Consider the following 15,359-nt stretch of genomic DNA (forward strand, 5'->3'; position numbering starts at 1 on the left):
ACTAATTTCACACATACAACAGATGAAATCAATTAAGTAAAGTATGATGGGGGGAGAATGGGTGAGTTGATGAGCGAGGGGACGCGAACGATGCATAATTATGTAATCACCAATTATGAAGAACAGGGCAGACCATTCTATGGTATTGGTATATTTTAATTATAATCTTAAAATGGTATGTACCCTATATCAGTCCCCAAAATCCAAGCAGATTTATCAGTCTACTCTGGCCTGCTTGGAGTACACTGAGAACGTGCGGAATTTAAAATGTCAAGATGACATTGGATACAATGGATACACATGCTGCTACAAGATCTGAATGGAAATGACTCAGATGGCGGGGAAGAAAAGAATGATGACATCTCTGATTATTCTTCTGATTCTGAGCCTCAGCCTGAACCTACACCTCCGAGGCCTAAGCGCAAAAAAGCCAGAATGGTGCGCACTGAGCAGGTGCCTGAGACAGGAGCGAGGAAGTGATGGCCCCATTTAACAAGCCGGTGACAATGCTACGGGCCAATTATCAGCACAAAATGTAATCACAGAGAGCAGGCACTACATCTCAAACGAAAAACAACATCAGCAATGCACTCACCAGCTTTCGTTGTTTATGTGACATGGACATGCGACAGCATTTAGGGACTGTACTGTGGCTAAGGTGCACACAGAGCAAGGCAACACTGCCTGGGATCTGTCTGTTGATGAGCTGGAAGTGTTCATTTCAATGGTCTATGTCCGTGGAGCATTTGGTGGAAAGAGCGTGTATATGGAGAGCTTCTGGTCAGACATGTATGGGATACTTTTCTTTGGAGAAACCATGTCACGGGATCGCTTCAGAGAGATCATGCGTTACCTCCATTTTGATGACAAAGAAACAGACAAATTCACCATGGTATCCGACATATAAATAGTTGACAATTTTTTACTGCTGTCATATCAACACTTATATTCATTATAATGCCGTTATTGCTTTTGTGCTGGTTTTCACTATTTTTCAAGCACACTTGGCACTTATAATGATGTTTATGCTTCTGATGTTTTCATCATTTCACTGCACGTCTTGCTGACCGTGCGTCTTGGTGGTTGGGGTATTTTTGGGTATTGTTTTTATTTTGTCGTGTATAAAATGCTCTTACCCTGTTCCAACACACCAAAGTTTTTTTTTGTGTTTTTTTGTTTTTACATATAGCCTACAGTAACATAAACTAATGAAAATGCTACTGTTATTTGAAATAAAAGAAAAATCGTATTCTAATGTTACCTTAGCCCTTCATAAACACAACCAAAATATTATTTTTGCAATAGCATATATGAACTCTATTAACTACACTGTTAGAATGTTGCAGTCAAAATGAATGCACATTAGCTTGAAGGGCTTGAGCCCAGCGGTTTTAGTGTGAAGGGATAAATCAGTAAAGACCACCTCTTCCATAGCAATAGGAGACACCATATTTCTCTCTACTCAGCCAGGGGGCGGAAGAATCATGTCTATACCAATTTAAGATTGAATGCTAGTGCCTGGAAATAAAATGTAAAGTTTCGTACGTATAGTCCTCCTACATCTTTCCATTTGTAAGTTTAATTTTGTCCGGGCTCCCTTACCTTGCCATATCAATTTTGAATATGAATTTTATCCCAAGAGCCAGAAGGGGGAGACAAGGGCAATATATACATTTTGACAATAGATATTCTGCCGGTTAAAGCAACTAGTATATTAGTCCATCTACTGAGGTTGGATTTAATTTATTTGAGCGTTCTGTTAAAGTTTCTGGCAATGGTTTTATCTAAGTAAGGAAATATATTAATTCCCAAATATTTAAAATGGGAACGATTAGGATTCCATTAGTAGAGTGAGTCCTCCATCTGGGTTTGGAATCAGTAGGGCAGATTTGGTTAGATTTATTTTATAACTTGGGATGGAGCTTAATTTGTCTGATCTTCTAAGCTTTTGGGAGGGATTGAGATACATTGTCTAGATAAAGTAAGATATGGTCGGCGTATAATGAGATGACGTGATCCGTAGAATTGATAGATATTGGTGTAATTTCTTTCGATTGTCAAATTGCCTGGGCCAGGGGCTCCGTAGACAATAAAAATAGCAGAGGTGAGATGGGATCACCTTACCTGCTACTTCCCATTATTATGCTATGTGTGTTTTTATGCCCTTTGACTTGATATTATGGGCAGTACAGTCAAAGACTGGACTTTATCTCTCTCTCTCTCTCTCTCTCTCTCTCTCTCTCTCTCTCTCTCTCTGTCTGTCTCTGTCTTTCTCTCTGTGTGTGTGTGCGCGCGTGCATGCATGTTTGACTTACAACGATGGAAGGTTTGGCAGTGCTCTTCAGAGTAAATGCTAGAAGGCATTTAGTGACTTTTTCCCCATTTGTTACGTTACAGCCTCATTCTAAAATGGATTCAATATTTTTTCCCCCTCATCAATCTACACACAAAACCCCATAATGACAAAGCAACATTTTTTTTATTTTTTTGGCAAATTTATTAAATACAATAAACTTAAATAAGTATTCAGACCCTTTACTCAGTACTTTGTTGAAGCACCTTTGGCAGCGATTACAGCCTCGTCTTCTTGGGTATGATGCTACAAGCTTAGCACACCTGTATTTGGGTAGTTTCTCCCATTCTTCTCTGTAGATACTCTCAAACTCTGTCAGGTTGGATGGGGAGCGTCACTACACAGCTATTTTCAGGTCTCTCCAGAGATGTTTGATCAGGTTCAAGTCTGGGCTCTGGCTGGGCCACTCAAGGACATTGAGTCTTGTCCCGAAGCCACTCCTGCATTGTCTTGGCTGTGTGCTTAGGGTTGGTTGTGCTGTTGGGAGGTGAACCTTCACCCCAGTCTGAGGTCCTGAGCGCTCTGGAGCAGGTTTTCATCAAGGATCGCTCTGTACTTTTCTCTGTTCATCTTTCCCTCGATCCTGACTCTTCTCCCAGTCCCTGCCACTGAAAAACATCCCCACAGCATGATGCTGCCACCACCATGCTTCACCGTAGGGATGGTGCCATGTTTCCTCCAGACGTGACGCTCAGTATTCAGGCCAAAGAGTTCAATCTTGGTTTCATCAGACCAGAGAATCTTGTTTCTCATGGTCTGTGAGTCCATTAGGTGCCTTTTGGCAAACTCCAAGTGGGCTGTCATGTGCCTTTTACTGAGGAGTGGCTTCCGTATGGCCACTCTACCATAAAGGCCTGATTGGTGGGGTGCTGCAGAGATGGTTGTCCTTCTGGAAGGTTCTCCCATCTCCACAGAGGAACTCTGGAGCTCTGTCAGAGTGACCATCAGGTTCTTGGTCACCTCCCTGACCAAGGCCCTTCTCCACCGAATGCTGAATTTTGCCAGGTGGCCAGCACTAGGAAGATTCTTGGTGGTTCCAAACTTCTTCCATTTAAGAATGATGGAGGCCACTGTGTTCTTGGGACCTTCGCAGCTGCAGAGATTATTTGGTACCCTTCCCCAGATCTGTGCCTCGACACAATCCTGTCTCGGAGCTCTATGGACAATTCCTTCGACCTCCATGGCTTGGTTTTTGCTCTGACATGCACTGTCAACTGTGGGACCTTTATATAGTGTCAAGGAAATTACCACCAGGGACACCTGAAGTCAATCTTAAATTAATCATTCTTTATTAACAGCAAGCTGGAGAGGTCACTGTCAAACTTGGATGCATAAAGTGCCGGTCTGAAGTGAGCTCCACTGGGGCAGTCCCGTTAGTTCTCTTATATGCTGCTTACACAGACAAGTTATATTTGCATGATTTTGCTGATTAATTATTCATAATGAATTCATCATTAACGTTTGGTTCATGCATGTGACCGACCAATACCTCATGAGGCTTCTTCTCGCCAAGCTGAGACCTTGAAACTGAGATATCCCTTTTGTTCTCAAAACAAGGTTCTGGGCGTACTGCCAAATTGCAGATATTGATAGTGAGGATTCCTCCCAGGCACGTACAATCAGTCACTTGTATGAACACAGAAATTGGTTATTAGAAAACCACAATGATAACATTTTCCACATTCCCTCTTATCACTCACTTTGTGCTAATTATCATAAAATGTTATTAATTTGGTTATTACTTAAACTATCAAAGGAGTAAGTAAACAAAATCAATTCATTAAACCACAGACACATTCAAACCCTTCATTCTGGGATGTACAATCCAACTTGTAAAACCATTGCAGTAGAATGTTTTAACTTAAGACCTTCGTTTCATACAGTTACACATATGCTTCATTACACAATTTAATTTATGGATTCTGGCAATGACATTTCAGCTGGAGCTTTTGTTGAGCAGTGGCATGTTAATGACAGATCGGTATAATTTTTTGTCAAAATGACTATACATTTCATAATGTACAGACCTCCACAATCAACCTGATAACCCAAAGAAACAATTTTGGACAAGCCTAAATCAATTATGGGCACGGTTGACCTCCCCCCTCCCTCCTGGCACTCATTCTTCTGGCATTTCTTAATTTCCTTCTTCAGATAGTGTTTCAGTTTGTCCTCCCAATGGCACATGTTCAAAGTGGATGGCCCTTGATAATGTCCCGATTTCAATATCTGGGGAATAATCTGATTTTTCCAAGCAGACGAATCTCTCACCTGAGCCGCCGCTGTCCTTTACGGTCCATTATGTCTTGTCCATTTTCTTACCAGTACACCAGCAGCATGAGACAAGTTTGGACGTGATCTCTCTCCATGCTCACTCCACGTGGACTCATGTCGCACTCCTGAGAGAAATGGCAGTTGATAGCTTCGACTGGATGCTGTGTACAGTTTGCTGGCTCGGACTCAGGTCTCACGGTAGAAGTGGTGAAGGACCATAGTGAACGCCGTTGTCGCCATGCATTAGATAGCATCTGTGGTCACCTTCCCCATAACCTTGAGAGAGGACAGGCCAGAACAACAATTTAGTAAACTTCTTCACAATTATCAGTGTTTACATATTGCATTTAAATCTCACCCAATGTCTCTAGCCTTTCTAGTGAGGGTTAACAGGCCTCACCAGAAAGTCAGAACAGAGGTCAGAGGTCATTCAACCTCATTAAGTGAGTGTTTCTTTCCCTGTACCGCAGACATTATTTAAAGACATTTCTTATCAAGAGAATTTACATGTGTGCAACCAAAACTCGAACAATAGATACTTAAGGAAATTTCATTTGTGTGCCCTTTAAGGTGCATCCTTTCTAACCCGTAAAACGTAGGGTAAAAACAAACAAAATGGCCAGGCCTTACTTAATTTGGGAGCTCCCTTAACAGCCGGATCCGGGTACCTTTATACTGTGTAGTACACAGTCTCAATAACTGCTCTCCTAAGGCACCTGCCTCAGGAAGCCTTTTAAAGGGAGAGATGCACAATCATTGGTAAACATGTCAAAATAAACTTGGTAGCGGACATTCCATCAGTCCTGGAAGAAAGAAAATAAACATGTACTTAGTTTTCGCTATGCTTCATTTTAAAAAGTATTAATCTTAATCGAGTTTACTGCTCTTGGGGAGGAAGTCTTGTTAAAACCATACATATACAGAATCATACTTCAGTGTCCCATTAAGCGGAATAGGCACCTTCTGAAGTAAACAATCCCAGAGCCCCTCTCTTGTAATCGTATCTTTTTGACCTGTTGCATTGACATACAGTAAGGGAAAAAAAGTATTTGATCCCCTGCTCATTTTGTATGTTTGCCCACTGACAAAGAAATGATCAGTCTATATAACAAAAAAATCCAGAAAAACGCATGTCAAAAATGTTATGAATTGATTTGCATTTTAATGAGGGAAATAAGTATTTGACCCCTCTTCAAAACATGACTTAGTACTTGGTGGCAAAACCCTTGTTGGCAATCACAATGGTCAGATGTTTCTTGTAGTTGGCCACCAGGTTTGCACACATCTCAGGAGGGATTTTGTCCCACTCCTCTTTGCAGATCTTCTCCAAGTCATTAAGGTTTCGAGGCTGACGTTTGGCAACTCGAACCTTCATCTCCCTCCACAGATTTTCAATGGGATTAAGGTCTGGAGACTGGCTAGGCCACTCCAGGACCTTAATGTGCTTCTTCTTGAGCCACTCCTTTGTTGCCTTGGCCGTGTGTTTTGAGTCATTGTCATGCTGGAATATCCATCCACGACCCATTTTCAATGCCCTGGCTGAGAGAAGGAGGTTCTCAGCCAAGATTTGACGGTACATGGCCCCGTCCATCGTCCCTTTGATGCAGTGAAGTTGTCCTGTTCCCTTAGCAGAAAAACACCCCCAAAGCATAATGTTTCCACCTCCGTGTTTGACGGTGGGGATGGTGTTCTTGGGGTCATAGGCAGCATTCCTCCTCCTCAAAACACGGCGAGTTGAGTTGATGCCAAAGAGCTCGATTTTGGTCTCATCTGACCACAACACTTTCACCCAGTTCTCCTCTGAATCATTCAGATGTTCATTGGCAAACTTCAGACAGGCATGTATATGTGCTTTCTTGGGCAGGGGGACCTTGCTGGCGCTGCACGATTTCAGTCCTTCACGGCGTAGTGTGTTACCAATTGTTTTCTTGGTGACTATGGTCCCAGCTGCCTTGAGATCATTGACAAGATCCTCCCATGTAGTTCTGGGCTGATTTCTCACCGTTCTCATGATCATTGCAACTCCAAGAGGTGAGATCTTGCATGGAGCCCCAGGCCGAGGGAGATTGACAGTACTTTTGTGTTTCTTCCATTTGCGAATAATCGCACCAACTGTTGTCACCTTCTCACCAAGCTGCTTGGCGATGGTCTTGTAGCCCATTCTAGCCTTGTGTAGGTCTACAATCTTGTCCCTGACATCCTTGGAGAGCTCTTTGGTCTTGGCCATGGTGGAGAGTTTGGAATCTGATTGATTGATTGCTTCTGTGGACAGGTGTCTTTTATACAAGTAACAAGCTGAGATTAGGAGCACTCCCTTTAAGAGTGTGCTCCTAATCTCAGCTCGTTACCTGTATAAAAGACACCTGGGAGCCAGAAATCTTTCTGATTGAGAGGGGGTCAAATACTTATTTCCCTCATTAAAATGCAAATCAATTTATAACATTTTTTACATGCGTTTTTCTGGATTTTTTTGTTGTTATTCTGTCTCTCACTGTTCAAATCAACCTACCATTAAAATGATAGACTGATAATTTCTTTGTAAGTGGGCAAACGTACAAAACAGCAGGGGATCAAATACCTTTTTTTGTCCCTGTGACATCAACTAGTCAAAATATGACTGTAAGTCACTTTGGATAAGATCGTCTGCTAAATGACTCAAATGTAAAATGTAATAAAACCTGTTGTTTAACAAATCTGCTAGGACTTTCAAAAAGTTGGTGCTGGCTTATCAGCTCAATATTCGGTACTAAAAACATTTACTTGGATCTACTTAAATTCTCGACACAGTTCCACATATTGGGAACAGATGATTGTTTTAGATGACATTACCTTCTTACTTAAATCACTGGTATATTCAAACAATCGAATTGAGAAATTATAATTGGAAATAGTCAAAATTGTCTCTTATTCAATTATTCATACCTCTGTCCCAAATTGTCCCACTATGTCCCTTACAGCCTGTTTGAGTTCAGTAAGTACTGGCAGCTATCTATTGGTCCACAGGAAACGTATCTCTAACCCAAACAACAGATGGCGGCCTCTAATTTAATATCAGTCCCAATGCTCAATCCCTCTGTTCGTTATGTGACCTTCTATTGAAACATTTACTTCTTCAAATTACTAAGACATTGCATTATTAGAGTGCTATCTGAAAGCCACTAATATTACCATTCACTTTGTTACTTTCACTAGCCTCCATATCTGTTTCCTTCAACTAGGACTCTTAAGACCCTCCCAATCACTACTGCTAATATACACGGATCACTCTCAAACAATGTTCTGCTTTTACCCCTATTGCAAGGTTTAAAAACAAACAAAACAAACATAACTTTCTTCATATTGGAAGGCATTGTTTTCATTTTAGTCTACCCTAACAATGTTACTCTATATATTTTTATTACCAATTTCTGTTGGATATTCACTCTCTGCTTCACACTTATTAAATGTATATTATTGAGATTCATATGTAATGCGCCGAAATTTGAAAATACATTGGCCAATTCAGAAAGGAAGAGAAACTTTGGACGGAGCTTCCTTTTGTAAGGTAGCTCTCGAGGCTGGAGTCTTTTTGGGATCAACTTTCACTATAACTGGGCTGGCTCTGTCTATCAGTCCCCTGTAGATGGAGTGCTCTGTCCATAATAAGTCTCTACCTAGCAAGCTAAACTCTAGTAAACCATTATACATTCATACATTGTTACTTTATCAAATCTAGTAACCCATAATTCTATTCAATTCTCTTAATACTTTTTACACCACATACAGTACCAGTCAAAAGTTTGGACACACCTACTCGTTCAATGGTTTTTCTTTATTTTTACTATTTTTTACATTGTAGAATAGTAGTGAAGACGTCAAAACTATGAAATAACACATATGGTATCATGTAGTAACCAAAAAAGTGTTAAATCAAAATATATTTTAGATTCTTCAAAGTAGCCACCCTTTGCCTTGATGACAGCTTTGCACACTCTTGGCATTCTCTCAAACAGCTTCATGAGTTAGTCACCTGGAATGCTTTTCCAACGGTCTTGAAGGAGTTCCCACATATGCTGAGCACTTGTTGTTTGCTTTTCCTTCACTCTGCGGTCCAACTCATCCCAAACCATCTCAATTGGGTTGAGGTCTGGTGATTGTGGAGGTCATCTGATGCAGCACTCCATCACTCTCCTTCTCGGTCAAATAGCCCTTACACAGCCTTGAGGTGTGTTTTGGGTAGTTGTCCTGTTGAAAAACAAATGATAGTCCCACTAATCGCAAACCAGATGGGATGGCGTATCGCTGCAGAATTCTGTGGTAGCCATGCTGGTTAAGTGTGCCTTGAATTCTAAATAAATCACAGACAGTGTCACCAGCAAAGCACGCCCACACCATCCCACCTCCTCGTCCATGCTTCACGGTGGGAACCACACATGCGGAGATCATCTGTTTACCTACTCTGCGTCTCACAAAGACACGGCGGTTGGAACCAAAAATCTCACATTTGGACTCATCAGACCAAGGACAGATTTCCACCGGTCTAATTTCCATTGCTCGTGTTTCTTGGCCCAACAAGTTTCTTCTTCTTATTGGTGTCCTTTAGTAGTGGTTTCTTTGCAGCAATTTGACCATGAAGGCCTGATTCACGCAGTCTCCTCTGAACAGTTGATGTTGAGATGTGAAAGTTACTTGAACTCTGTGATTCATTTATTTGGGCTGCAATCTGAGATGCAGTTAACTCTAATGAACTTATCCTTTGCAGCAGAGGTAATTCTGGGTCTTCCTTTCCTGTGGCGGTCCTCATGAGAGCCAGTTTCATCATAGCGCTTGATGATTTTTGCAACTGCACTTGAAGAAACATTCAAAATCCTTGAAATGTTCCGTATTGACTGACCTTCATGTCTTAAAGTAATGATGGACTGTCATTTCTCTTTGCTTATTTGAGCTGTTTTTGCCATAATATGGACTTGGTCTTTTGCCAAATAGGGCTATTGATGAAGATTTTTCAGTAAACTATTGGATAAACAAAGTTAATCACAGACAGGACGAACATATAGTCCGAATTTTCTGTTCACAGGCAAGAACTTAATTTGTTCCTTTCACTGGGTTTGTGTGTGTGTGAAATGGGGAACTGACCTCGGGTCGAATTCCTCGCTCTTATCTAATCCATGGCTGTCCTACCTTATCAGAGACTGAAACCAGACTGTTGCCTTTTGCCGCTCTCCTCAAACAAAGTCCTGAGAGCGGAGCCAGAGTTGAACAGAGTTCAGACTAATCATGAGTAATTACAGCATGATGGGAGAGAAGAGTTTGGTTTGGGTATGTTTGAGAGATTGAGTGTGGACCTGTCATGTCCAACAATCAATCTTCAGGTCAAGCCAGGTTGAGCCGGGGTTGAACAGAGTTTAAACTGAACGTGATTATTTTTGCATGACAAGGGCTTGATTGATTGTACTACTATTGATTCTAAACTGAATAAAAGTCAAATGTAGCCGCTATCATAGACTAAGGAAGTGGGCGGAGTGGTAGAGCAGGGGAAACTGAGGATGCTGGTGTATATTATTATAATTTTTTTTTTAATCTCCATTTTTACTTTATCAGATCTCTAGTAACCGATTATACACACATACAATTTCATCTCTCTTTTCATATCTTCCCACACACACATACAGAATCCCTATATAACGTTATAAATCAACTTAGGTATTTACATCCACACCACCAGCAAGAATCACAGCGCAGCCGAGAGGTACACATATCATGTTCTCGAGGAAATCTCAGTGTGAACTCTAGCCTTCATTGTTACAGCCCTTACCCATCTCAGCTGTTACCCTCTCAAATTGTTCAATGGCTTCTCCTGTCAGTGCTCACTACATGTAGATCGACGGGCGGTGGTGGACAGAACCCCTAGATAACGTTATAGATCGAAAAACTCAGTTCACAGAACTGGTTGGGGTATTCATTCAACACACACCTCTTTCACACTCACATCCACATTCACTTAGTACTATTCCCAAACACTCTCAGTAATCTCCCTTACTACTCTCTCTGCATCTTCAACGATTCTCTTGTCGTTACTTCTTATGCACCATATGTATCTTCAACGGTTCTCTTGCCGCTACTTCCTATACATATAAAATAACACCCTGTGCTCAATAATACCTTGTACTATTTGTTGTGGCTGCAGACCACGTAGACACTTCTTCAATAAATGCCTACAGACAGCTTTCAGCAGGGCTTTCCATGGGACCGTTACTCGCCCTCGCTCTAGTCATCTCACCAGAAGACTAGTGAATAGCCTTCTCACCATAAGACAATGGATTTTTTTTTTTACATATTTTTTTACAGATTCATTTAAATTGACTTACTGAAATTCAGTTGCCGTGTCCCTAAATTGTTCGCGGATTATGTGTGTCCTCCTGGGCAGCCCACAGTAAGGGTCTGGTCTGGGCGGGTCCTCGTCATCTTTTGGTCAGATGGGAATTTCCCTCACGCTTCATAAAAATGCTTCACTGGTTTTCCTCGCAGACCCTCACTGGAAAGCTCCGCAGGCAGAATCAATAATCTCGTTTGTGACGCCAAATTGTTGTGGAAATTACCACCAGGGACACCTGAAGTCAATCTTAAATGAATCATTCTTTATTAACAGCAAGCTGGAGAGGTCGTAAAGTACCGGTCTGAAGTGAGATCCACCGGGGCAGTCCCGTTTGTAAAAATATCTAAACCTGTTTTCACTTTGTCATTATTGGGTATTGTGTGTAGATTTATGAGGATTTTTATTTATTTAATCAATTTTAGAATAAGGCTGTAACGTAACAAAATGTGGAAAAAGTCAAGGGGTCTGAATACTTTCCAAATGCACTGTACACCACTGTCAAAAAACCATATGGAGGCTCTTTTCTTTATGTTCTGATGTGGGTGTTGCAATTTAGTAACGTATCATCATGTATTATCCAAAGTCCCTAGAACAGCAGTGATACTGTATCTTCTTAACCGCAGAAAGTGTGGCCAGATGAACTTTGTCATTTCTGACAAAAATGCAATTCATCTGAGTTGAGTACAGCTCTACCGTAGATGTGGGTCAAGACTTTGCTTTGGTGACGTAATCGCACAACAGGGTTTCCCATTAAGGGGACATTTACTTCTGGTGTCCATTAGCCAATTTATTGTATGTGAAGACGAGAGACGCTAACCTTTCAATACGTCGGGACGACGTCAACTACCCATTTTGTGCGATGTGGGGGAAAATACATGTATGTAGTAGTTGTCATACATTTTTCTATCTAGTTTCAATATATTATGTGCATGTGTCCTTTATCGTATGTGTGTGTGTTCTCCTGTCCCCAGTGCTAACCTGTCCAAAGCAGCGTGGGGGGCTCTGGAGAAGAACAACACGCAGGTGATGGTTCGATCATACGAACTGGGAGTCCTCTATGTGCCCTCTGCCTTCGTAAGTGACACGCACGCACGCGCACATACACATTGATGTCCAAGGGAGATGTGCCTTCGAGTTATGTGCATGGATCTTAAATTAGGATACTAGACTAGGGCTCGGTAAACATACTCCTTTTATGTACAGTTGAAGTCGGAAGTTTACATACACTTAGGTTGGAGTCATTAAAACTCGTTTTTCAACCACTCCACAAATTTCTTGTTAACAAACTTTAGTTTTGGCAAGTCGGTTAGGACATCTACTTTGTGCATGACACAAGTAATTTTTCCAACAATTGTTTACAGACAGATTATTTTACTTTTATAATTCACTGTATCACAATTCCAGTGGGTCAGAAGTTTACATACACTAAGTTGACGGCGCCTTTAAACAGCTTGGAAAATTCCAGAAAATGATGTCAGGGCTTTAGAAGCTTCTGATAGGCTAATTTACATAATTTGAGTCAATTGGAGGTGTACCTGTGGATGTATTTCAAGGCCTACCTTCAACCTCAGTGCCTCTTTGCGTGACATCATGGGAAAATCAAAATAAATCAGCCAAGACCTCAGAAAAATATTTGTAGACCTTCACAAGTCTGGTTCACACTTGGGAGCAATTTCCAAACGCCTGAAGGTACCACGTTCATCTGTACAAACAATAGTACGCAAGTATAAACACCATGGGACCACGCAGCCGTCATACCGCTCAGGAAGGAGACTCGTTCTGTCTCCTAGAGATTAACGTACTTTGGTGCGAAAAGTGCAAATCAATCCCAGAACAACAGCAAAGGACCCTGTGAAGATGCTGGAGGAAACAACAGCTACAAAAGTACCTATATCCACAGTAAAACGAGTCCTATATCGACATAACCTGAAAGGCCGCTCAGCAAGGAAGAAGCCACTGCTCCAAACCCCCCCAAAGAAAAAAACAAAATAAAAATAAAACATTGTAAAGTGGTTATCCCACTGGCTATAAGGTGAATGCACCTATTTATAAGTCGCTCTGGATAAGAGCGTCTGCAAAATGACATAAATGTAAATGTAAAAAAGCCAGACTACGGTTTGCAACTGCACATGGGGACAAAGATCTTACTTTTTGGAGAAATGTCCTCTGATCTGATGAAACAAAAATAGAACTGTTTGGCCATAATGACCATCGTTATGTTTGGAGGAATAAGGGGGACGCTTGCAAGCCGAAGAACACCATCCCAACCGTGAAGCACGGGGGTGGCAGCATCATGCTGTGGGGGTGCTTTGCTGCAGGAGGGACTGGTGCACTTCACAAAATACATGGCATCATGAGGAAGGAAAATTATGTGGATATATTGAAGCAACATCTCAAGACATCAGTCAGGAAGTTAAAGCTTGGTCTCAAATGGGTCTTCCAAATGGACAATGATCCCAAGCAAACTTCCAAAGTTGTGCCAAAATGGCTTAAGGACAACAAATTCAAGGTATTGGAGTGGCCATCACAAAGCCCTGACCTCAATCCTATAGAAAATGTGTGGGCAGAACTGAAAAAGCGTGTGCGAGCAAGGAGGCCTACAAACCTGACTCAGTTACACCAGCTCTGTCAGGAGGAATGGGCCAAAATTCACCCAACTTATTGTGGGAAGCTTGTGGAAGGCTACCCGAAGCGTTTGACCCAAGTTAAACAATTTAAAGGCAATGCTACCAAATACTAATTGAGTGTATGTAAACTTCTGAACCACTGGGAATGTGATGAAAGAAATAAAAGCTCAAATAAATCATTCTCTCTACTATTATTCTGACATTTCACATTCTTAAAATAAAGTGGTGATCCTAACTGACCTAAGACAGGGAATTTTTACTAGGATTAAATGTCAGGAATTGTGAAAAACTGAGTTTAAATGTATTTGGCTAAGGTGTGTGTAAACTTCCGACTTCAACTGTACATGTAATAATGACTGTCTCTCCGCTATCCTCCATATGTAGACAGAGAGAGAGGGCTTTCAACACACACACACACACACACACACACACACACACACACACACACACACACACACACACACACAGTGTAATTTGTCCCTTGCCCCTTAATTACCTCAACAGTTGCTTAGCAACAGTATGGTTGTGGAGGTGACGCTGGTTTAGAGGGCCAGAGCTTCAACATTGACCTGACCAGAACAAAGCGCCTAGCCCCCACTATTAAAGAACACTTCCTAGTTTTCCCATAGAAAGAAATGAAAGCATTTATGGAAGAATATAGCTAGTCATCACAACTTTCTGACATTCAGGGTCACCATTGATTGTGTCTCTCTTGTTGCATTTGAGAGGAACACTTCAGACCTCAGATGTGCCTCAGTAGGGACAGTCACACAAAGACTTCTTCCTTTAAAAGACAAGTCTTCTTTGTGTATTGTTCTATTTAAAAGAACGAGGTCCATTTAATAAGACGCTAAACAGGTTAGTGTAACCATTACCTTGTGTGTTGTGAATAGTAGAATCATTCACTTGGAGCTGTGTTCTTCTCTTTCTTTCTTTTTTCCCCTTGGTCTTTGTGACTGTATTCTGTCTCTTTCTCCCGGTGTGGTCGTTCTGTTCTCTGGGACATAAGCCGATTTGTCCCTGATTTGATGCAGCATCAGTACAGCACAACTTGTGTGGGTTTGAGGGTGTCTGACCGTCTCTTTGTCAGTCTGTCTGTCTGTCTGCCTGTTTGTCTTCATGGATGGATGGATGGACAGAATGGAGAGAGCTCTTTTCTTTTTGATGAATACATTTAATTTGAAAAGTGTGATCAATGAATCAGTTTGACTAATTACATCCACTTCACGTTCTCTCATTTGACAGAAACCATTTGTTTTGCCCTAAATAGTGACAGCTTAAGCATACTTAATTCTCATCTGCAGTGGACAGATATGCTCCCTTCCACCCCAGCTGTGCTGTCTGTAGCATCCATACTGCGTCCCCAATAACTTCAAGGGTAATTCTCCCCTGAAAACCCATCTCTGTCCTGCCGAGGAGACTCCATGAGCATTTCTCAGCTTCACTGTACTTAAGAGCCAATGAGGTGCTGCCTCGGTGGCGAAATCACGTTGCCGTAGCAGCTGGAGGGAGCCGTGTTTAGTGCACAGATAAATGTCTCCGCTGGTAATTCACGCCAGGGTCTCCTTTTTGTCTCTTGTCTCTACTGGACCACGTTTAGACACTGACAGAGAGTTAGGCTACATTCCGTTAGTGTTTGTTATGTTCCCTTCTTTATCTCCTTTCCTTCGTGATGATTAATCTGTGATAGCTTGATATTGTACTAGGTCATGGGCCAGCAAAACAGTATGTACTGCTGTGGTCAGTTGGT

General features: G+C 41.6%; 1 protein-coding gene across 2 annotated transcripts in view; it reads left to right on the plus strand.

The window, feature by feature from the left end:
- tdp1 (tyrosyl-DNA phosphodiesterase 1) overlaps positions 1 to 15,359 on the plus strand; it is an 85,044-nt gene that overhangs the window by 42,622 nt on the left and 27,063 nt on the right. For both annotated transcript variants that reach the window (XM_041848276.2, XM_041848275.2), the window contains exon 14: positions 11,954 to 12,056. In XM_041848276.2, the coding sequence (XP_041704210.2) occupies positions 11,954 to 12,056 (103 nt within the window). The remainder of the gene's footprint in view (positions 1 to 11,953; positions 12,057 to 15,359) is intronic.

Source organism: Coregonus clupeaformis, chromosome 25, assembly GCF_020615455.1.
Source record: "Coregonus clupeaformis isolate EN_2021a chromosome 25, ASM2061545v1, whole genome shotgun sequence".
In the NCBI taxonomy this organism is placed as follows: domain Eukaryota; kingdom Metazoa; phylum Chordata; class Actinopteri; order Salmoniformes; family Salmonidae; genus Coregonus; species Coregonus clupeaformis.